Source organism: Prinia subflava, chromosome 9 (assembly GCF_021018805.1).
Source record: "Prinia subflava isolate CZ2003 ecotype Zambia chromosome 9, Cam_Psub_1.2, whole genome shotgun sequence".
Classification (NCBI taxonomy): domain Eukaryota; kingdom Metazoa; phylum Chordata; class Aves; order Passeriformes; family Cisticolidae; genus Prinia; species Prinia subflava.
In genome coordinates, this window is record NC_086255.1 from 16,790,498 (window position 1) to 16,812,937 (window position 22,440).

Below are 22,440 nucleotides of genomic sequence, written 5' to 3' on the forward strand. Positions count from 1 at the left end.
CTGAGGTTGGGGAATTCCAGTGTGAAAGAAAAAAATATTTTATTTTACCATCAGAAATTTAAGAGGTTCGGTGGCTCCATTTTGAGGTCAGTGTAGTTCAGATTGGTTGTAGTCCCTGCTCCATTGAAACCCTGAGAGGTGGACTACCTTCATTTCTGCTTCACTTGGAGAGTCAAAGCCAGAAGCCAAGGGAAGAAAACGCTGAAGTCAAGCCTCTGCCAGCACAGCTTTAAGCTACATTCATGCCTTCCTGGATGGGACATGGTATAGGGAGCAGCCTATCTACCAGGGCTTGTGAGAGCATGGAGCTCTCCTTCCATCCTGGCTTGGCTGTGCCTCGACACAACTGCATCCTATAAAAGATGGCACAGCCAACACCTGTGCTGCTGTGCTGCCTTTCTGAAAGGCAGAGATTTTATTCTCTTATGTACCTGGATCCTGGCCAAAACAGGATGAGCAACACATTGTCAGTGTGTCAGAGCCATGCACAGACAGCACAGACACAGGCCATTTCTACAGTGCAAGGTGTTAATCAGTCCATGGCTGCACAATTTGGCCCATGGCTATTAAACCATCTGACAGCAGCAGCCTGAAGACTTTCCTTTGAAAAGCAGCACAGATTTTGGCAATATAGTGGTGGATTAGAAACTTAGAAAATGCAGCTAGACTAGAGGCTCCAGAGTGGGGTGGAAGGTTTTTCTGTACGACACAACCCAGGCCTGGGCAAAACATGCCCCATGTCACTGAGACCTTTAACAGGTCAGGTCTGTGAGACATGTAATGTTCAAAGCTGCCTGCCTTTCCTTTCAGGCTCCTGCTTGATGCCATACACAGATTTTTAGCTGTTTCCAAAGGCCATGTACTGCCTTCCCAGGTACCTCCTTTCCAGCTATATGGCATTTTGGAGGAACTCCACATGGCTGTGGGCACCCAGCATTGGCAGGGGTTTATTGCCAGCCTCTGGCACCCTGTGGCCAGTCCTGCCTTGTCCTTTCCAGGTCCTGTGGTCAGGTGGCAGCCTTGGGACCCTACCCCACACTGGTGGGCAGGTGAGAGCAAGCCCAGGTAGGTCTCTCCACATTTTGGCTGAGTCTTGATACTGGCTGGAGATTTTCTCTAGGGAACTGATGACAAAGCCAAAGAAAGTCATCTTTCTTACTGTGTAATCTGGAAAAATCAAACTTTTCCAGTGAAGTTTCCCCTTCTGCTGAAAGACCTTGTGAGATTTGCACAAATGGGTGTGTGAGAGGGAAAGGCCTCACAGCAAAGCTGCCAGCACTATACTGGACCTTTGAATTTAGGAGCTGAGTCCTCTGCACTTTGTGATGAAAGAAAGGTAAGGCGTTTTTTCATGAGAATGATCTCCTTTATTCTGACTTGCTAATCTGAGTAAAAGCAAATGTAAACATGACATCTATATACTGCACGATAAGAAAGACAGAAGTCATGTATTACGCAGATCTTTTTTAATGAAAAAGATGTTTTCATTGTATCAGTTTCTGCATTAGAAAAGCTTATCCACTCTAAAGGTTGTCTTCCAGAAATGACAGTTCTGATGTGCTGCTAACCCTTCAGCTCCTATTTCTTTGAAGGGTTCTAAACTTAGAAGAGGCTTACACACATACCTGAGAACAACAGAGATAATAATTTTTACCTAGAACTGGGAGTTTTTTGTATAGAAAACTTGCACATATATACAAAACTCCATATTCACATAGAAGTGCTTTTATGAAAGATGGAAAATGTATTTGCAACAGAGTAGAATCTACACAGCAACACCTATATTTCAAATTAATCAGATGTAAGGCAGGAAACGTTTTTTTTCAAGTACTTTTCCTGGCACACTTTCTGGACTCACAACACCAGAGTTTTCCCTCAAAAAAAAGGAACATCCTGCATTTTTAATGTAAGCAAAACCTTAAATTGATTAAATAATGCAGGACCAAGCATTTAAACCATACCTTTTCTTCAAATAATAACTTTTTTCCTCTTGTAATGAGTCCTATGGCTGGAGTCTTATATTGCACCCTTTAGTAAACAAGTCATAAAACTTCTTCCAGTCCTTAACAACCAAAAAGGGCAAAAACTTTTTTCAAGGAAAGATATTGCCACAAAATTTGTAATTATTCCTTTTGCATATAATAACTTACTTCAGTTCAATCAGAACGGCCAGTGAAAATGTAATTTTTTAAACTTATTTATATTAGAAAAATACTCATTTAGAAATAATTTTCCAATTACTCTGTGCTAGGTCTCTTCCAAACTACCAGTATAGGCTTTACTTAGCTCAGCATTATCATTGTAAGAGTTTCTACCCTCCTGAGTGCAAGTTCTGCTTTGCCCAGTGTCAGGATTATAAGACCGTTCCCCTTCCTGAGAGCTGGAAATAGCTGCCTTCAGTTTTTCCTCAATTTTATCAGCTGTAGCACACATTTTTAACTCTCTCAGGCTGCTCATTAGGGTTCCATAGGCTCCCCTCATCCCATGGCTTTGATACCAGACTTGAAACAGCCTGATCTTCTGTTCAGATGCGTCACCAGGAAAATCCTGAATGGCTTGGTCTATGGAGGGTTCTGATACGTGGTGGTGACGAACAAATTTCTTGACTTGTGCGAGTGTCATCTCTGCCACAATACCAGGAACGTGGCTGCTCAGGTCAGCATCTAGGAGTGTGAAAGGAAATGAATGCACCTGGCACCTGTATCTCACTGGGTTTTATCACCTTCACTCAGGTTTGATGCTTCTCCTGTCCAAACCAGGTTAAGTTTCAGGTATTTGTGACTCAGTATGGTTTATGTGTGATCTTTTACAATACATGGCAGGTCTGTTTTTACATGTTCCTACCAAATGCTATGTATTTCAAAGATTTAGGCCTGCATCCATATTGCTTTTTACCACCTAAAACAGTGTATCAGTCCCCTCTGTAACCTATTCTGTCCTTCTCTATCATCGAAGTGTGGCCACCTCTCACGTACCTGTTTTTCTCAAAATACCACTGGGAGAGGTCCTGAAATAGGACAGGTCTTCTGCTGTGATACAGTCTTGGAGCTTATATTTTTTCCTGTTGTGCATCACTCCTGTGGATTTGCCCCTGAACATAATGTAGGTTTGTGAATCTTCAATCCCACTGTGGGTCTGCTCCCTTATCATAATTATCCACAGTTATAGAAACACAATTGGCTGTTTCCTAGTGTCTACACCACATGCAGAACTGAAATTCACTTGTAGACAAGGAGTAATTGCTCCCTGTACAGCACAAATTCCTCCTGAGGAATGAGACTTCCATGATGCCACTAAGTGCCTTGATGAGCATTATATGAACTGGCACTTCTTCAGTAAGTGTTCGCTTTTGTGCTGGAATGTCAGGTCTGGACAGTGGCAAAGTCTACACAAAAATACTCTTTTTTTTTTTTAATTTATGACTTACATATCTGTATCTGTGTTTTTTCTTTCTACTGAATTTTGAGAAATTACTTGTCTCTTACCTGTGTATATGAGAGGTACATTCTCCTGAAAAAAAAAAGCAAGAGAGAAGTAAGTAGAAACAAGTAGATATATAAGAGGATAAATACATTTCATGATACTTCTTTAATTTTGTTGTCATTTTCTCCATGATTCCTGTTTTATGAGTGAGAGAGTCATACCAGATGGAGAGACCTCTTTTGACTTGGGTAAGTTTTGGGATCACCTCACAATTGCTATTGCCTAAAATTATGCATGGGGACAGGAATATCCTGGGTTGGTGGAGGCCTGATGATTTATGAAGTTTTGATCACAGTCATGTGACTTAGGAAGCATTCCAACAATCCTGAAGAAGTAAATACAGGCTTCCTCTCACTTCTCCCAAAAGAGTCCTTGTGGTGAAATTTACTTCATTCATGTCATAGAAGAGAGGCAAACAAATGTTTGGGGAGACCCAGTGCAATTTAAATGGAAAAAGGTTCTTTGCATAAAGCCGAGGTTTTTATGATCAAAGCAACAATACTTACGTAAGGCTCTCGTTTGTAAACTTCGTTACTTAGCTGCTCACCGATAGTAAGAACTCTCTGTTTTTTCTTGTCTGAAACAAAAAGAGCATTTTTTAAATCCAGGGCAGGATATCTCTCCTTTGGACTCCAAGAATACAAAATTGTATTTGAATAACCATCTGAATATCTCACTCACAGTATAATAGGAATAAGTAGGGAATCACTTACACCAGAATATAGCTCCAGCTATTGCTAGTAGTGCTGCCAAAACTACCAAAGGAATGACCCACCGCAGCGTTTCTGGTTCTGTAGGAACATTGGAAAATTTACACAACAGTTAACTCAGGAAATGCAATACCAGCAGCACACCAAATTCTAAACAAGCTTGAGTCAGATTTTAAAAGCCCTCCTGTTGTTTCCTAATGACAAAAGCCAAACATGTTAAAGACATACCTATTGTAAGTTGCCCCTAAAAAAGAGCAACAGCTCCTGTACCTGCACAGTGACCAAGGGAAAATTACCCTCTGCAGGTCAGTACAGGGCCCAGTAGGACTGATGCCCTGAGCTGTCAGGAATCACTATGGCCAGTGTGTAGAATAGCACAATTGTAATTTCCTCTCAAAATGCAGCATGTGATGGACCTTGCTACATTTTAAAAAGGTACCTTTTGTTCCGCATACAGTGTCTGAAGCTGGAGTACATTGTTTTTCAATTACACCGCTTTCACATCTGCAGAAAATATGAACACAAATTATCATGGGATTTTTTTTCTCTCTTAAGCTGTTAAGAAAGCAAATCAAAATCTTCTAAGATGTTTTATCAGAAAAATATGAAATATTTTGCTGATAAATATGCTGGTTTCATATTCCAAACCCCTGACCTTGGGGTTTGGAAATTAATAGGAATGAAAATGGCATGGAACTTTGTGGCAGTGGGAAAACATATGAAGTTATTTTTCAATGTAACAATAAATCACACCAAGACAACAGGAAAGCTCAGATACTTTATTACACTTTTTGAAAAGCATATACAGACTCGGTGGATCTGTAAGTTTTTCTGCATGCCTTTGGAAAGCCTTCATGGCTGCAAATTGAGTTGCCTGAACTCGGTCAGCTCAGGCACAAAGGAAAATTAATATTCTTTTTTTTTTCTGAGGTTATAGATTATGTTAGCCTCTGTCTTGAAACCAGCTGGAAAAAAATGTGATTACATATTAACAATTTCATATGTAGTGATGAAGGCAGAAACTTACATGGTACATTGGATGCAATGGTCACATATCTCAGAACTGCAAAAATAGTTCTTTGCACAGTTACACTGTGTGTCCTCTTCCGGGGTACAGTTCTTTACAACCTCCCAACCTAAAAATAGATTTCTTAAAGTGTATTAGTTTGAAAAAGCAGGCTTCTGCCCACAAAGTCTTGTCCTCAGACTTGCTGCTAGCTCCACCTCTGCTGGCGCTGGTGAGGCTTAACTTTGTAATACACACACGGGGTTTTTCTAAGAAGCTGGGCTGACGGAGCACTGGGAATATGGAACTGTCAGAGAGACCTCTGCTGGAGGAGAGCTCAGAAAACTCACACAATCAGTTCTTGCCACAAAAGGACTCATTCAGCACAGCCAAATCCCAGCTTCTTGTTCCCATTCAGAATTGTAAAGCCAGAAGGAAACTCAGAAGATCACACCCCCAAACTCCCCACTTGATAATGGAGATGGGTTCTTTGCACTCCCTGACAGACAACAAGTTTTACCTTTTCTTGAAGACCTCCAATGATGAGCAATTCCACTCTCTCTTTTTTGGCTAACATATCCATGTCATATATTCTTTTTAAGAATCTAAACAAATTATTAATTTTCTCCTATCCTCAGTTTATACAATGATACTGTCTCCACCTATGAAGAAATACTTCTGCATTAAAAATTACTGTATCTACCTACTATGAAAGCTATTTTCATGGGCATATAAAAATAGAACAAATGTTTGAGTTACTACATTCAGTGCCCTGCTGTAATTTGAAAGTACTTTATGTTTCAGAATTTGATGAAGCTCTACTGTGAAACCAGTGCTGAAGTAACTCATGGAAATAGTGAACGTGACCATAAGAATGGTTCACGTGGAACTTCAGTGGTAATTTTCCTCTTGCCTATTGTCAGTCTACTGACTTCTCTTCAACTACATTATTGTTCATAGAATATTGTGACTAGCCATCCCATTACCCTTTTCCTCCCTTCAGTTTATATAATTGTGAACTAATATATAAAATATTAAATTGTTTTTCGCTCTTACCAATTTCATCACCCATGCAAAAACGCTTATTATAGTAGCAACTGAGAGGAAAGTTTTCTATCCATATTGATGTCCTAAAGGAAGGGGAGAGCACTAGAGGCTGATATTCCAACAGGTGATCTGAGTACAACCGTATTGGAGTTGGGAACTGTCTCTCCATTCACTAAACTTGATTTTGGGGATGAGGAATGAAGAACTATCATTCCCTAAATCCAAGTAGAGCAGATCTACAGGACACCTGGTAAAACTGGTAGGAGGTAAGTTTAATGGATTAAAAAAGAAAAATCTGTAACGGGTATTTATGCAACAGGTAGTGAATTTCTGCTGTCACCCTGCAAGTTCCTGAACAAAGGGCTCATAAATGGACACTGAAATGACTAGGTAGGGATGGATCTTCTAACATCCTTTCCCTCAGCTGTGGATGCTGATAGACTGCAGGGAGCAGACCACAGAAAGCAGTCAGGTTTGTTTGTGTTATCTCTAAACAGCACCCCTCGCCTCCACTGCTGAATGCAGAGTACTGGGGCAGGTGGGCCACTGGTCTGCCCCTGGGGATTGCCTTACAGCCCCACACATGGATCCCACACAGCACGCTGAGTGTTTCAAAAGACAAAAATCAATTTTAAATAATACTACCAATTGTGTGAAAGACTGCAAAGGAAACCATCATTACTTCTTACACCCCTCTTTTAAACAGAGGGTGAAGAAGAGGGAGAACTTGCCTTCCTTGACTCTAACCAGTTTGCAAAGTGTCTGCTTTGCAGGGACTTTGGCTGAGCAAAGGCAGATATAAGGAGAAACAATGCACCAACTATTTTTCTTCGTACTTTGTGCTTTATGAAAGGGAACTGGAGGATAAACTCATTACTTTCTTACAAATTCATTCATGTTCTACCACTAAAGGTTTTGAAACTACATGCTAACCACGATTAAGGTATTGTGGAGACTTTTCAGTGAAATCCTGTATAAGAGTCTTTGCTACAGTTGCTATTTTTGTAAACATACCAAATTTGCTGTCGCACAATCTGCATCTCTTACACTTGTCCAAGTCATTGAGGTGATTCATGAATTCCTTTCCTTTCTCACATGGAACACAGTGTTTGATAATATCTGTTGGGCAGGTGACATTTTTAACAAAACCTGTAGAGACAGAAAACCAACAATTTAGAGAGAAGCCACCAGCAAGACTAACATCAGAATTTCATTTTTAATCCCTAATACTTTTTGATTCCAAATATGGAATGCATATTCTTTGTGCATGTGTAGATGCACATCAGGAATGTAGTATACATAACTCTTGATTATCCCCACTCTTCCTCCAATTTAATTCTGATGGAGAACACACCAAACAAAACTGTACATGAAGAATTGGAAAACCCATGAATGTATGGAATGTTGTAGGCAAAAGCATGTGTTTTCACTTTTTCAACCTCTTTCAAATATGTGCATGTTAATTCTTGGCTCTTTTGTGATGAGCATGCTATGAGAGAACAACTCTCTGTAGTGAGAAATTATTGGTGCACTGAGCTCAAGAAATATCCTTGAAGTGGTTTATGTCCTGTGACAAAAAGGGATACAGCTGGAATGAAGCACTGCATCCAGGAAACCACCTCATGCCACTGCAGTATCCCAGCACAAAGCAATGGTGCGTGCTGTGGTGTCCCCTGTTAATGACTTCTCAACACAGTCTTACAGTCATACTTACCAATTTTACATTTCTTGCAACACTGAGAATCTAAATTGTATTCATCTGCTTTGCAGTTCACGTCTCTCCTGGAAATGATCCTCCTATTGTATGTTTTTAGAGCTTCAGTATAATTTTTGCACTGTGTTTCAATAATTAAGACAGTCACCTAGGAGAGAACAGAAAATTAAACAAAAAATTGTTTAGGACTGTAGATGTGTTTTAGTACTAGCAGAGTCACATTAATAGTGTTACTCTATAACTAAACATATTGATATTTAGTCCTTTACTAAAGCTATTCATTTCTTTAGATTTAATGGACAATGATGGCCCATATTAAAGCCCTGAACCCTACCACTACAGACATTCTCCTTTCAAAATAATTTACAACAGATCCATTTCTTTGAACGTTTTTGCACTGTCAAGTTAAATTGCATAGTGCTTGGGGTTTTTTGTTTGTTTGTTTTTATTTCTGTCATTAGGCAGTAGAGCTTTATTAGTGGTCCCTGCCCTACCTCTTTTCATAATAATAATAATAAAGCACTGTAAAAGTGGAAAGAATTTTATTTCCTTAGCATCTATCTGTTTAAAATATACATAATATTAGTTACTGGACTGAAAATAAGAAGGCTTTTTTTTGCACCTGGAGGTGAAGCTCCAGCAGCTAAAGAGCATAATTAGCACTGGAGGAACTCTGGGTATGGATGCTCAGCTCAGCATTTCCTCTGTTTGGTGCTCTCTCTTCCTTTGCTGCCAAAGCTTTCAGGGTGCTCTCCTCTGAATCCCAGTGTAATGATGTTAAAAAAATCAAAGTCTCCATAGAAGCTTTCAAATGGATGTCAAATTAGTGTCAAATTAGTGGGTTTTGTTTTCCTTTTGCCTAGGAGAACTGTCTCACTTAACACTGAATTAGAAAGTCCAGATAAAAAATAATTACTATAATATAGTTGGGGATGTATGACCAGTCTGGTTTGTTTTTTCCTAAAGCAGTATGAAGAAAATGTCCAGAGAGTCATGCAGAAAATAGAATATAATCAAAGAAGGAAATAGATTTCTACATTACTAATACCAGTTAAACTTTGCTGTTTCTACCAAATGCCTGCAAACATAGTGTGTGCAGAGACATGTGTTCCCTCACAAGAACAAAGCTCTCTGCCTCTAGTTTATGCTTTTATAAAAATGAGCTATGCTGTATGAGGGGCTACAGAAACATAACATTTTTACGTGGATGCCCTCTCTCCTGCTCACGGAGATGAACTTCCTGGTACACTTACAAGAAGTGGGGGTCACTTCTCAGAATTTGACACTTAAGCAGCACCAAACATCTACATTGGTTCTGCTTGCAGGGATGTCTTACAACGTCTTCCTGTAGAAGGAATAATGATAAAGCAGTGAAGAATTTTTTTTCAAAGCAACACCCTAATTTTTTTTCAAACTATTTCTTTCCTCCTGGATTTGCACCCTCTTAAAAGCAGTCCATTTGTTTTTTACAAATTTTGGTGTGTCTTATAGGAAAAAAAAAAACCCAAACAAAACAAACCAGAAAATAGTCATTAGTCATTTAGCTTCCTGTGCACACCTTAGTTGCTTTTTCTGTTGTCACTGAGCAGTAAACAGTAAATCAGAAAGGAAACAGTTTAGGGGCTTTTACACAGGCAGGGATGATAGGTGCTTTTTTATGACGCATACACTCAAGCAGTAGTTGTATGTTTTCAGCCCAGAATGACTCAGAGAGGATCTCTTTTAACTTTTTCAACCTAAAAAAAATAGTTTTCATATCTAAACTGAAGACTTAGATTGCACTGAGAAGTCAGTAGGAATAAGATCAATCAGCTGGGGTAGATCAAACATCTACCCTTAGCAGAACCCCTAAAAGTGATCATATTTTCTACCCAAATTTTCCGGTTTCTCTGCATTTGCATTGCCCAGACAATGAAAAGAGTTTTCTACCTGCTCCCTCTCCGTCATTCCAACAGAGTCCTCCAAAATGCTTTCACCAACAGGTATTTGCTAAGGACACTTTTATGAAATCTGTTTTCATCTGCATTTCCAGGGCACAGGGACAAGAACTTCAATTTCTTTGAATACTTGAGTCATTTTGGGATTCTCAGGCCTCCAATTCTTCCCCTTAAGTATTCTTCATAACATGTCAATCTATTTCAGCTGAAAAGCTTCAGGAAGACACATCTTATAGGTATGTAATCTCAGCTTTGGAAGTGTGTGAACATGTAATTTGCATACAGGACTTTTTAAAACTTTACAATGTTAGCCCTGAGGAAAAAATAAGTCTCTGTTTTCTCCTGTTATCTTTATAATACATTTTATTTTTAGTAAGCCACTTCTCCCATTTCTGATCTATAAATGCTGATGAATGAGAAGACTGATGGCCACAGAATGTGGCCTTTTTTTTTTCCACTCCACATTTGTGACATGTACCAAGGTGCATGAGCTCATCAGGGGCTTTCTAAGTGTTAAAAAAGGAGGGGCGGGGTGTTCTTGCTTTTTTTTTGCCTTGTGAAATTTGGGTTGCTAGAACTAGCTCCATTTTAATATGCTTTTCTCTGTAATTAATCTCCCTTGTATTAACTCTGTTAGTACAGGATGTTACCATGGCCATCTGACTCAGGATGGTCTTTTCAAAGAGTAATTTTGAGTGAAATTACTCAGAAAGTAATCTTAAGAGGATTCTCTACTCCAATTCTTTGACTATGACAAGAAATCTCTGCTTTTAAAATCCCCAGTATCATTTTTCCTCCAACTCTTTTTTTTTTATTCCCACCCACCAGGGCTGAGTCTCATAGTTAGCACCAAAATAACCTCTAAAAATAGTATTTCACTTCCTAAAATCTTTTATAAAAAGAACAAAAAGAATCTAGTTACATTTTTCAAAGCCCAACCATGGGCTTGGTATTTCCCCACAACTAGAAGCACCCTGAGCTTCCTTAATTCCAAGGGAGATGCGTGTGTTTAGTGCCTGTGAGAGCAAATAGCCTCAGACTGTCCAGAACCTTAAAACACTCACTGTCCAAATTCAGTCCACTACCCTTTCAAATCTCTGCTCACTCACATGCAAGTTGGAACAACATATTGGGGCTGGGAGTTGTATGATTGGTTATTTTGTAGGGTTTTGCTGTTTAGAAGTACTGTACTATTGAGCACCTGTAAACACTATTTGGAGAGTTGGGAGGGATATTAACAGCTCTCACCTCACTCTGTGCTAAGCATGAATTAGAGCTTGACAGATAGAAATCTATAAACTGTCCTCCTTTTTGTTTTGTAACACAAAATGGTTTTCTTATGACTTTCTCTTTGTTCAGTGAGTTCATGCAAACATGAAGGTGGTTACTGTGGGAACATGCACAGACATGTTTCCACAACTGGGGCCCTTATACTTTCCACTTGAGTCTCGGGTCATCCCATCATTTTATGGCTGTTTACGCATGTACATGTAAATGTGTGTATTAGTTTTCCATGATATGAGGAAGAAAGGTCAATGCAGTAATGTAGGAGCCCTGTTTTCAAAGATATGTCTCCTGAACTTCCAGAAAACTGCCTGCTCTGTAGTCATATCATAATCCCAAAATATTTACATAACAGTTCACTCTCTGGCCTATTCCTTTAGAGTGCTGTCTTGAGGTGATTTTACGATGGTACTTTATTCCCTAATCGCCTGCTGTGTGCCCAGAAATGGTTGAAGATGAACCAGGAGGTGGGGCTGGAGCCGGGGGACCCTGGGCGTGGGCTCAGTTCAAACTCTGGCGTGCTTCAGGCCGCGACTGGGATTGTTAGTTCCTTGCCTTTATTCCATCTGTACTCTTGCTTGCTTAGGCAAGAAGCTTTTCTTCGTCTTTCCCTACCTTTTTCCCTGGACTCCAGCAGAGACCCTTCAGTTGCTTCTTTTTGGTTTTTTTGGTTTTTTGGTTTTTTTCCACTGAAACAGTTTCGGCTTGCAGTCCAGGGAGCCTACGGAGGCGGTGGGAAAGACCCAGGCCAGCAAAAGAAAGGACACTAAACCCCTCCACTTTCTCCTGCTGTGAGGAGCACACCAACACCAGAAGCTCAACATGTTCCTATCTACTTTTTGCCTGAGATGCTGCGTGGGTTTTTTTCTTCCCTTCCCTGGGATAAAGGGAGCAGCCTCCTGGCCATGCAGACAGGTGGGGCGTGGGGTATAAAGTTCAATTTTGGTTTTTTCCCCCATGCCTGTGTGCATGGTATAAAGTTCAATTTTGCCTTTTTTCCCCCGGGTATCTTGCTTTGTTAATAGACAGGGCTTTTTTCACTTTCACCCCCTAGTATTAATTTCTCTCATTGGCAAAAGGGGATTATTTGAGCCCTTCTCTTTAGAGGAAAAGTTAATTCCAGAGCGTTTTCTCTAAAAATCTGTCTCTAAACTGAGACAAGTGTGTCTCTCAGTGGTACATAGTTTTGTAGCTTTTTCTACATGGAGAACTCAGATGTTTTCTAACTTCATAGGCCATTGCTATTTTTGCATGACTATGCTTAAATCTTCTTTTACTTTAGTGCAGCATGGAGGTCTCATTCAACAATCTGTTTTCATGTTCTGGTTTAACCAAATAATATGCCAAACTCTGACCAGGTTTACTATTTTATAAGTAGTAAGACAACATGCTAATTAAAGCAAACAACTTTTTAAACATAGAAACTATATAAGAATGTTAGAGTCTTTCTGAGGTATACTGAAATTTGGAAACAATTGGAAAACAAGAACAGAAATTTTATATTCTCTGGAGCAGCGTTATAAAAGAAAGTATTTTTAATCTTAATATATATTCTGAATAGTTCCAACACACTGAGCTTTGCTGACATTTCTGTCACTAGTTGGCTCCTCCTATACAGGAACAAGTAATACACACTTCTATCAGCAGATGAAAATCCTTCCTTGTATTTAATTATGCTTTGTTGATTTGTGCAGGGGCATGGATGGAGCTCTCTGAAATCCTTTAAGTAATTTACTACCTGTTATGCAGTTAATCAGATCACAGTTTGAGTGGTTTATACAATAAAACTTGATTTTAGCCTGACAAACCGCAGAACGAGCTGCGTTTGTTAGCAATAAAACCACGTTGTGACGAGACTTCGAAGGTCAGCTCCAGTCAGTTGTCTCTGAAAAGGGAGAACTGGGGCCGGGGCAGCGGTGTGTACTGCACCACACTGCCAGGCCGGTGGCGATCCTGCAGGACACACTGCCACCTGCCCCATGTCCCCTCCCTCCCGGGCAGCTCCACCGGAGCGCAGCCGAGCCAGGGCATGCACACTGCCCTGGAGCTCCGCAGCTCCCCTGCCCTGGAGCTCCCTGCCCTGCGGCGTGGTGCACCGGTACCAGTGAATCCCTGTGCTGGCCACGGACACACTTCCTTACTCCTCCTGTTGACAGCAGCGGTTCAGATTGGATCTGTGTGAAGGTAACTTTGCTATGGCAGGGAGACACGCGACCGAAGCTCTCAGAAGCTGCAGGGACCCAATGTGTGCACAGGGCATGGTTCAGGCAGGACGGGAAGGCCGTGCCCTGCCGCTTCCAGTAAATGCTGCACACTGACGCCAGGCTTGGACTATTCCTCTAGCTTCTCCTGGGTCCCTGTCACAGTGGTTCGAACTCCTCCCCACAGGTATTTGCCTTCCCAGCTGGCTGTAGGGGTCCGCTGAGGTGCAGGGCAGGTCGGCTCCCACCGAGCGCGGTTTTAGCCCGGGCAGGTCCCGCCGCTCCCCCTGGCAGAGCGGGGCTCCCCCCCTGCCTCGCCCGCGTCTCCGGCCGCGGTGGGTGCCTGCGGACCGGGTGCCCGCTGTCCCTGCGTCCCCTCACCCACAGCTCACGATCCGACCGCCACCTGCATCCATCCCCCTTCTCTTCCTCCGTTTTTACACAACACGCACTTCACTTAGCACCCTCTGGAAGCGCCTGAACTCGCGGGTGAGTTTTTTCCACTGAAGATATCGCCTGACGAATTGACTGAAGTGTCGCTAGCAAGTTTGCCACGGCCGGTGGCGAGCAACAAGCGGGCAGCGATCCTCGCCTGGCCTCGCCGCCCCGCCCGGCCCCGCTGCCCGCCCGGCCCCGCTGCCCCGCTCGGGCGGACACTTACGAGCAGCAGGGCAAGGAGCCCCCGGGCCACGCCGCCGCTGTCCCGCACCGTCCCCATGCCGCCGCTGCCCAGCGCTGCCCGGCACCTTCCGGCGGGACAGCCCGCGCCCTGCCAGCCGGCTCCTCCCATGTGGGCAAACACGGCTTGGCCCGCCCCCCGCAAGGCACAGCAAAGCACAGCACAGCACGGCACAGCACCGGGGCTGGGGCGGGCCGGGGCCGGCCGTGGCACCGGGCACCGCTGCCGCTGCCCCGCGGGAGCCCGGGCGCGGTGATCCCGCCCCGGACAGGGGCTCCGGCGAGCCGGGACAGCCCCGCGCTCCCCGCCCCGCGGTCACCGCGAGCGAGGGCGCGGAGCTTCCGCTCGGGTGTCCCGGGCGTGGCGGGGATCGCGGGTGCTTGGCCGGGGACAGCCGCTCGGCTGCTCGTGGATGACAGGCACGGCCCCGAGGTCACCGAGCCGACAGCCGTGGTGCTGGGAATGAGGCATTCCGTTCCTGTGCTTCAATTGCCTCCCCATCGAGGGCAGAGACTCTGCTTTGGTGGTACTGCCAAGGACAGGCTTGGGCAGGCAGTCTGGAATGGGTAGAATGGAGCAGGCACTCAGAACAAGCTAAACTCACTGCGGCAGGCAGTACTGCCCTTCGCTGTCTTATTGAAAGGATTGCTCAAGCCCATGACTTCTATTTTCATGCTGTTTGTAGTCACTTCTTGTGTTTTTCGTGCAAGCTTTCAGTGGTTTGAAGTACTGGTAGTCTGGCCTCCTCTGTAGAGTTAGAAATGACGTGACTGCCTTAGTTACCGATAGGTGTTTTGAGCTTTCAGGTTTTGACATGATTCCATTGCCTTGGGAGGACCATGGTTGCATCGAGCTAGCATTTTCATTTTAAACACCATTTTTCAGTGGTTTATGACTCAGATTTTCAAAAACCCTTCAGCTTTTCTGCTGGTATGTCTCTTCGCTGCAGTACATAACATCAACAAAAAATAGCTTCTGTTTTAAATACTTCAGGCTTTTTTAACCACTTCCGGATAAACCAAAAGATACTGCTGACACGTTAGTTTAGAGATGCTGCCTTTGGAGTACCCTTAAACAATCAACTTTTTGCCTTCCCAGTGGCAGTATGGAACATAACAAATAAGAGGCATCTCTTTGGGTGCAGTGCCTGGGTTACACGTCTGGTTCCTACTGTGCAAACCCAAATCAGCATGTCTGTGGGGCTGCTAATTTTAGCGGAAATTTGTGTGCGGGTTGGGTGGAGTAGGGCCTGCAAGCAACGTCGTCCGGATCTGGATGGTTGCTGCAGCACAAAGCTTGGTGGAATTGTTTCCAAAATCCATCACTCGGAGGGGTTGTGTTTTGTCCTGAAATCAAAGCCTGATGTGGCTGGGCCCTGAGCAGGCATCGCTCAGGGTTCAGTGACAGCTCAGTGTGTGCCTCTGCACGGTTTATGCGACGCCTGGCGCTGATGTCACTCGAGGCTATTAGGTGCATGTGGTTTGCACTGCTCCCTGCCCCCCGGCTGTGATGACTGTGTGCATGTAGCTGCTCTGCGGTGGAGTGTTTTTGTCTTGGGTAGGAAGCTTTGAGCGATGTTTGAGAAGCCACCAGATTCATGTCAAAACAACAGTGTCTGCATATGACTTGCAGTCATACCTGATGTAGTTAATAACTGTAGTTGTGTGGGGTTTTTTATATATAATGAAGAAAGAGAGATGTGTTTGGAGGATTTTTGTTGTTTGACTATTCTAAGGTGGTATCAGTGAGGACTATAAGGCCAGTGTTTTCATCTTTGCTCTGTTCCTTGTGTTGCAGCAGCTTCTTTTTGGCTGGTAAAGGTGGCAGCGTTGACTCTTCTCTCTACTCACCTTCATTTAAAGCTTAGTCCGGGTGTCAGCAGAGGCCTGCTGAGCAGTGCAGGCTCTGCGGTCTGTCTCTGCCAGCAGATGGCCTTGTGCCTCGCCTAATGTGGGAACAGGGATCAGACTGGGGTGGGATGCAACTCGAGGAAATGTTAGCACACACTTTTCAGTGTGATTTGATTTTTGTGTGTGTGTAGGTTTTATTTCTTTTTTCCTCTTGTAATTTTTGTCCTATATCTACACATGCACGCTCGTCACAGGAAATTCTGTTCTGTGCCAAACCACCCAAGGAACAATTTTGGACACACATTGCCACAGTATTCTTGAATTTAGTGTTTCTGAGTTGGAATCACTATTCACTCCTTAACTGGTATCAAACCTTTTCTCCCCTGTCCAGAAAGTTACTTGCACCTAAAGAGGCTGACTCTGTTGTATTATGAGATTACAGATTGCTAATTTTTTGAGCAGGTTGACTTAGCTAGTCTTTCCAGGTGAAGAAAAATCTGTCAAGGTGCAATAAAACATAACTGAGGGCCAAGAGCACTGCGCATTGTGTTGGTCTCACCTCAGAATATTGAATGCACATTTATATTCCAGAATGAAAATAATGGGGGAGGAAGCATAAGATCTGACTTGCTTTCTACTGCATTTTTCTCTGTTAAATTATTAGATATTTTAATTTTTTTTAATATTTGTTTTAGATTTGTTTTAGCATATTGGTAATCTTTAGCAGTTCTTTCATACTAAGACTGGGCAATTAGATCAATTGTGGAGTATAACTTAACCAAAGCAGTTCCATCAAACTTAAATTCTCCTTCGACCTAAAATGCACATTACAAGACCATTGTTGGTTTATTTTTCAGTTTGTTTGTTTCAGTTTGTATTTTGTTTTCTTTTGCTTTCCTGTTTTGCCTCTCCCCTCCCTCATGAATGTTCATGAATAACCAACCTACTTTTGACTTTTTGTACAAGCACTAGAGTGAGTGATCCATTACTCATGCAGCTCGATTGTATCTCTTTCATTTTTGATTCAAACCTCCTCAGTGATGTGACTCTTGTCACAAGCATCAGCTAACACTATCGGGAAATGATCAGAGTGGCATCAGCCTTTAAATAATCAGCTCTTACTCAGTACAGTTTTATGATGGTTGGATTGTTTTCCAGATCTCCCGTGAAACATTTGAACAGTGACCTTGCTCCACTCTTTGCATTATGATCTGGTAGACAGAGAAGATCTGTAACCACTGTAGCTATTGGCTGTTTGTTGCAGTGTGGGATGGCCAGATTCTGACAACTGAAGGTTGCCCTTCTCCCTTTCTTCATAAACCACTATGTAATGCTTACAATCACCCGGGTTTGTGGTGTAGTGAAAGGTTCTTTGTCAGATCATGTGGTAGCAAAGCACTTTGTTGGCCCTAACACCCTGTTCTGTGTGTGGAGAAGCTGATATAACAGCACAAGAGAGGAAAGAAGGGTGTGACCAGAGAGGTCTATGAAGACCTTGTGGGTTTTTTTCGTAACAGTGCTGCCTGGTGTTGCATCAAATCACAGAACAGGGTGTTCTAGAACGCAGTGTATTTCTTTTAGAAGTAACAGTGATCTGATATACCTGCCTGTGGAGCAGTAGATGTTACTGTTTATCTGAAAAAAACCCCACACTAGCAAGAAAAGAGAATGGAAACAAAAAAGCAGCCTAGAACAAAAGTCTGGAAACCGAAACTCATAGCAGGTCACTAGTCTCCTCTAGCAGTTCTCCTCTGGAGAAGGTGATAAAGGAGAACTGGGCGTAGACCCTGTCATTCTAAAAGAAAATTGAAACAAACGTGTGTCCTTTTTCTCATCATTCAACTTCCTGACACAATGCTGGATCCATGCTTTTGTTCAACAGACCCAGTTTGATGACGTCAATGCATTCTTCATAGCAGGAGAAAAAAAATCCAAAATATTTTTCAAACAAACGGAGCATTTCCTTAGACTGGAAAAGCAAGTTGGCTGGATGCCTAGTGGCTCCTACAGCCAATCACTATAACCTTACCATAAATGTAGATGTGTTTCTGTCTTAGGGTGGATTATTGACTTTATTTTACACATGGGACCATCCTGTCCCAGTCCTCTGTGTGTGCACTGTACAAGGCAGCACTGAGATTCTAAATGCTGCATTATTTACCAAATATTTTGAACTTTACATGGGCTGACATGAAATTTGACTTTGTGACTTCATAGATTGTAAATGCATCTGTTTTACTTGTTTTGCAGAGCTCTGTATCCATGCAGATCTTGCAGCAGGCAGCTTTGCTTCAAAGGCTGACTGGTGATCTTTTCTCTTTTTTTCAAGCAAATTTGTCTTAGTTGTTTTTTGAAGATGCTGTTACTAAGATTATGCTTTATGCTTTCAAGGCTTGGTGTATAGCAAATGCTAACTGTCAAATGTGTAACAGATAACTGTAAAAGCTTTCAAGATAATGTGCTAGGGATGCTAGATGTTCTTCAGAAGTGAGAAAGTGTTCAAACATTTTCCTTTCAGGTACTGCCTGGACAGAGCACTGCTGATTTAATTTGTGAGTTTCTTGCATTTGTGAGATAAATCCAAGGCTGAATCCTTGTGCTAAGGATGAAAGAGGAAAGATCTGTAGAGAAATGTCTGGAGTTAAAAGATAAATGTGAATAAAAGGAGATCTTTAGTTCTGCTTTTGACCTTTAATCTGAAGATGACCTTAACAGGTGCACCAGATGGCTTCATTTCCCATGTTAAGTGATGCTTAAAGAGCCACCCTTCATGGAAGTTTTCCTTAGAATTTTAAGCAGACACATTTTATCAAACATGGTAGTGAGGAGGAGAAGCTAAAGGAAACATTTTAAAGGGTCTTAGCATGCTGCAGTTTCCGATATTGTAAGAAGTATTATGTCTTTGGAATTCAGTTCCACTGTTTTGCTTTGCTCTGTCATGCTTCTCTTTCTGGGCTATCATCTGACAAGTGAGACTAGCAGGCTTAGATAAAAGCAGTGCCTTGTGGCTGAGACTCCAAACACTCTTGTTTTGGTTTCTTTTGATATCACTTAACCTTTGAAATTCTTTGGGGGTGGGGAAGACACGGTAGTGATGTGAAAGCCTTATCCCTCCCACTAACATCTCAGATGCAGATTGGCATCCGCCGTGCATCAAAGGTTCTTCAGAGCCACACAGGATCTTACTCTGAACTCTGTCTCCTGGGCACGGCTGTGTGCTTGTAAGCAGGACTTGTGCTTCAGGTAGATGTTCAACAGCTAAATCCTGGTAGAGAGGGGCAGTTGTGGCAGGAACAAAGTTTGGAGGTCAGGGAGTTATCACTGTTCCCTATCCTCACCTACTCCCCCTCTTCTACCACACATTTGCACAAACAGAAGAGAGGCCTGGTAGCTGCTGAAGCTACAGGAGTGAGTCATATCTTCTCTATCCAGCTGCACAGCCCACTGTGTAGTAAGATTTTATGAGCTGTAGCAAATGAATTGAGTATGTAGTACAGACTGATTTATATTTCTGTCAAAATACAGTGGATTGTTTCTGTCGGTGGTTCTCATCAGCAATTAAATGATGTGCTTAGATAGTTGCGCATCTCTAAGGGTGGTCGTAACAAGAAGGCATGCAGCGATGTTAGCTGTCTGAAGCAGTCTGTTAAATTCCCAGATAAGACATCAGTGTTATTTTTCAGCTGAATAATTTCTCAAATACTTCTTGGAAGCCGGTATTTTGAAAGAGACATCCTTTCCCCACTGCACAGTAGCTGCCTCTCCTGCCTGCTGTCAGCCAGCTCAGATGCAGGAATGGGAGACTGGGTGAGGGTCTGCAGAGGGATGGACAGCAGAACACGCATTTCTGGTTCTCTGGGCTGGGCAGCAGAGTGTAGTGGCAGTGCAGGCCATGGCTCTTAAAGCCACACGTTTCCCATACATTTCTTCCAGCTTGGGGATGCTCAGAAACCTCCCTGCATGGAGGAAGCCAGCTGAGACGAGAGCAGTCCCTCAGTTTCATGTGAGAAATGAAGAGGAACTCACATGCCTTTGCTGTAGGTGTCAGGAAATGGTCTTACCTTCTGGAAGTAGAGGTTTTGGACTGAATTCTCATCTTTCATTTATTGACTTCAGACAGCCATGATTTTTTTGTTTGTTGTTTTTTTATGAGATGGTAATTTTGATACTGCCTTGATTGAAGCTAAGATTTCACTACCTATGCAAAAAGCATGTGTAAAAAAGATATGTCAATATCTGTGGATTTCCTCTGTCTGGAAGGCAGGGCTGGCCATCAAACCCTTCTCCATCAGCTCCCTGAAGGGGCAGCGTGGTCTGCCCTGCACTGGGCACACAGCAGAGCCTGGAGTGTCACAGCTTGGTGCAGTGAAAGGCTGGTGGCACATGGAGCCTATTCCTTGCCCTCACAGCTCCTGCCCCATTATTCCTGAGTGACCTGGTACAAACCCCACATTTTCTTTTCAGGGGCCCACCTGAAAAACAGGATCTGATAAAAACAAGTTGCAAAAGGATAACTATAAGTTATTGAAAGCAAGGTGATAGGGAAGGTTTAGACCTCATGAAAACAGTAGCTTGTATTGTATGCAGAGTAAAAGAATACAGATGTTAGCCCTTTTCCCAAGTGTGGTTGTCCCCTATTCCTTCCAGCCCCTTTTCCTGAGATGGCCTGGCCATCTGCAGTGTGAGTGGTGTTCAGTTTCTAATACAATAAAATGCTATAGCAACACTGTTTTGTTTAAATGCAGTTTGGAAAGGGGGACATGTTTGTGCTGAAGATCTGCTAATTGCATCATTTTCTCCTTGTATTAAACAATGTGTTCGTGCTGTGTACTGCAGAGTAATCAACGTGCAGGGAAATGATTTATATTATATGGAAGAGGTCTGCGGATTTGACCTTGTAAATGAATTCCCAGACACAGCTAAATACAATGCAGTAAGTAAGAGGCTCTAATTGGGAAGCTGGAAGAGTTGTACATAGTTCTGGTATCCTGATGTGGAAACTATCCAGGCATTTTCAGGATCCTTGTACAGCCGTGTTTTGCAGCAGTGAAAGGAGTTACTATGCTTTCAACAAATTCCTAGCAAAGAACTGAAAGAAAGAGAAACTCAGGAAGTACTTGCAGGACTGACAAAATATTAGAAACTCTAATTCTAGATATTTTCTTTTTTTTAGTGATGTTATTGTCTTGCAAGAAGAACAGAAATGGATCAAAACCAGGTGAGTTAGCATAAATCTCCCACTGTCGGGTTAGACCTGAATCCTCAGAGTTTTCATCCCCCTTGAGACCAGTGGTACAATAATTGTCCTGAAATGGGCTGGAATGAGGAAAAGCTTTAGAGAATTCTGAGTTTTTCCATGTTTCAGGAAGATGGTTATGTTTGTTTCAGAATTATGTATCTAAGTCTCCTTACAGTCATAAAAGGAATGGAACAAAATTTTGGTCTTTGGCCTGAAAGGCAATTTGAGCAAGCAGTTAAAGCTGGGCATGTAAAACACATTTAGTGGAAGAGGAAAAGGAAACCCTAAGTTTGATTGGAAAGTGCTTTTACACTTCCAGAAGCCCAACCAAATTATTGAACAAAAATATCATGTTATCTGTACTCTTCCATAGTTATTGTGTCTGTCTGTGAGGAAGAGGAAGAAGAAACAAGCTTGTGTAACTAAGATGCATCTGCAAAGCAAGAACCAGAAGCCTGCCTGCTTCAGTGTTCTTGTGAGGCTTTAGTATTGTTTGGGGAGCAGTTTATAAACTGAATATGCTAGATTACGAGACACAGCTGTGTCTAAGCTAAATGACCAACCATCCTCAGCTATCTCCTGGGGCACCACACTTTGTCAGAGGAGGATCTTCCAGGGCCAGGCAGCAGCCAGGATGAGTGCAGGGAGGTGTGACAGAGCAGGTTGGCACTGCACAGGGGGCACAGGAGAGTACCAGTGAAGTCCTGTCCTTCCTGCAAGCTGCAATGAGCCAGGAAGCACCTTCCTGGCTTCCATCAACCAAAATGGCATTCAGCAAAAGTGCCTTGGGGGCATGGGGTAGGAATCCTGCACAGGTCACACATGCAAAGAGCCTTCCTAAGGCTTCCTATTATAAACAGGATCCTGGTGTAGAGGACTCTGTTTTTTCTTAGATCTGTAATGTAGGTGGTAGCAAGTTATAAAAATACATACACATTCACACACATTTTATCTGTGACTTTTTTCTGTGACATATGTTATCATTCAGATCACTGATAAAGGCATTAAGGTGTAGACAGTGGTGGGTCCCACAGAATTCCACTCAGCAGTGATTTCTCTGCACAGTTGTGCTGTGAGCCTTCAGCTTCAGAGGCAGTTCTGATGCTACTCTGCATATGTTGGATCTGGAGTTGGTTGTTTAAAATTTTTTTTAAATGTAAAGGGGTTTAGAGGGCTTTTACAGCTATGTTTATAATACTCCTCAAGAAATTTACAAGAAGTTATTTTTATACAGCCTTATTGTCAATTTTTATTATATTATCTCCTTTTATTTTTCATTACCTGAATTCT

The 22,440-nt window shown here is 42.5% G+C and overlaps 1 protein-coding gene across 1 annotated transcript; it reads right to left on the reverse strand.

The window, feature by feature from the left end:
• Positions 1 to 1,451: 1,451 nt before the first annotated feature.
• Positions 1,452 to 14,552, reverse strand: FAS (Fas cell surface death receptor). The gene is made up of 9 exons (XM_063405680.1): positions 14,044 to 14,552; positions 7,961 to 8,108; positions 7,261 to 7,395; positions 5,221 to 5,329; positions 4,633 to 4,697; positions 4,197 to 4,274; positions 3,990 to 4,060; positions 3,486 to 3,510; positions 1,452 to 2,663 (listed from the first exon to the last, which is right to left on the reverse strand). The coding sequence occupies exons 1-9, from the start codon at positions 14,170 to 14,172 to the stop codon at positions 2,248 to 2,250; spliced, it is 1,176 nt and encodes a 391-aa protein (XP_063261750.1). The 5' UTR covers positions 14,173 to 14,552; the 3' UTR covers positions 1,452 to 2,247.
• Between the last annotated feature and the right edge of the window lie 7,888 nt (positions 14,553 to 22,440).

What these genes read in the sequence shown, in the direction of transcription:
- FAS (XM_063405680.1), bottom strand. Translation starts at nt 14,172, where the DNA reads ATGGGAGGAGCCGGCTGGCAGGGCGCGGGCTGTCCCGCCGGAAGGTGC. An exon ending in TTGCAAGAAATGTAAAATTG is followed by an intron (nt 7,396 to 7,960) that starts GTAAGTATGACT and finishes CTGTCTCTACAG; the next exon opens with GTTTTGTTAAAAATGTCACC. An exon ending in TTTACAAACGAGAGCCTTAC is followed by an intron (nt 3,511 to 3,989) that starts GTAAGTATTGTT and finishes TTTTTTTTTCAG; the next exon opens with GAGAATGTACCTCTCATATA.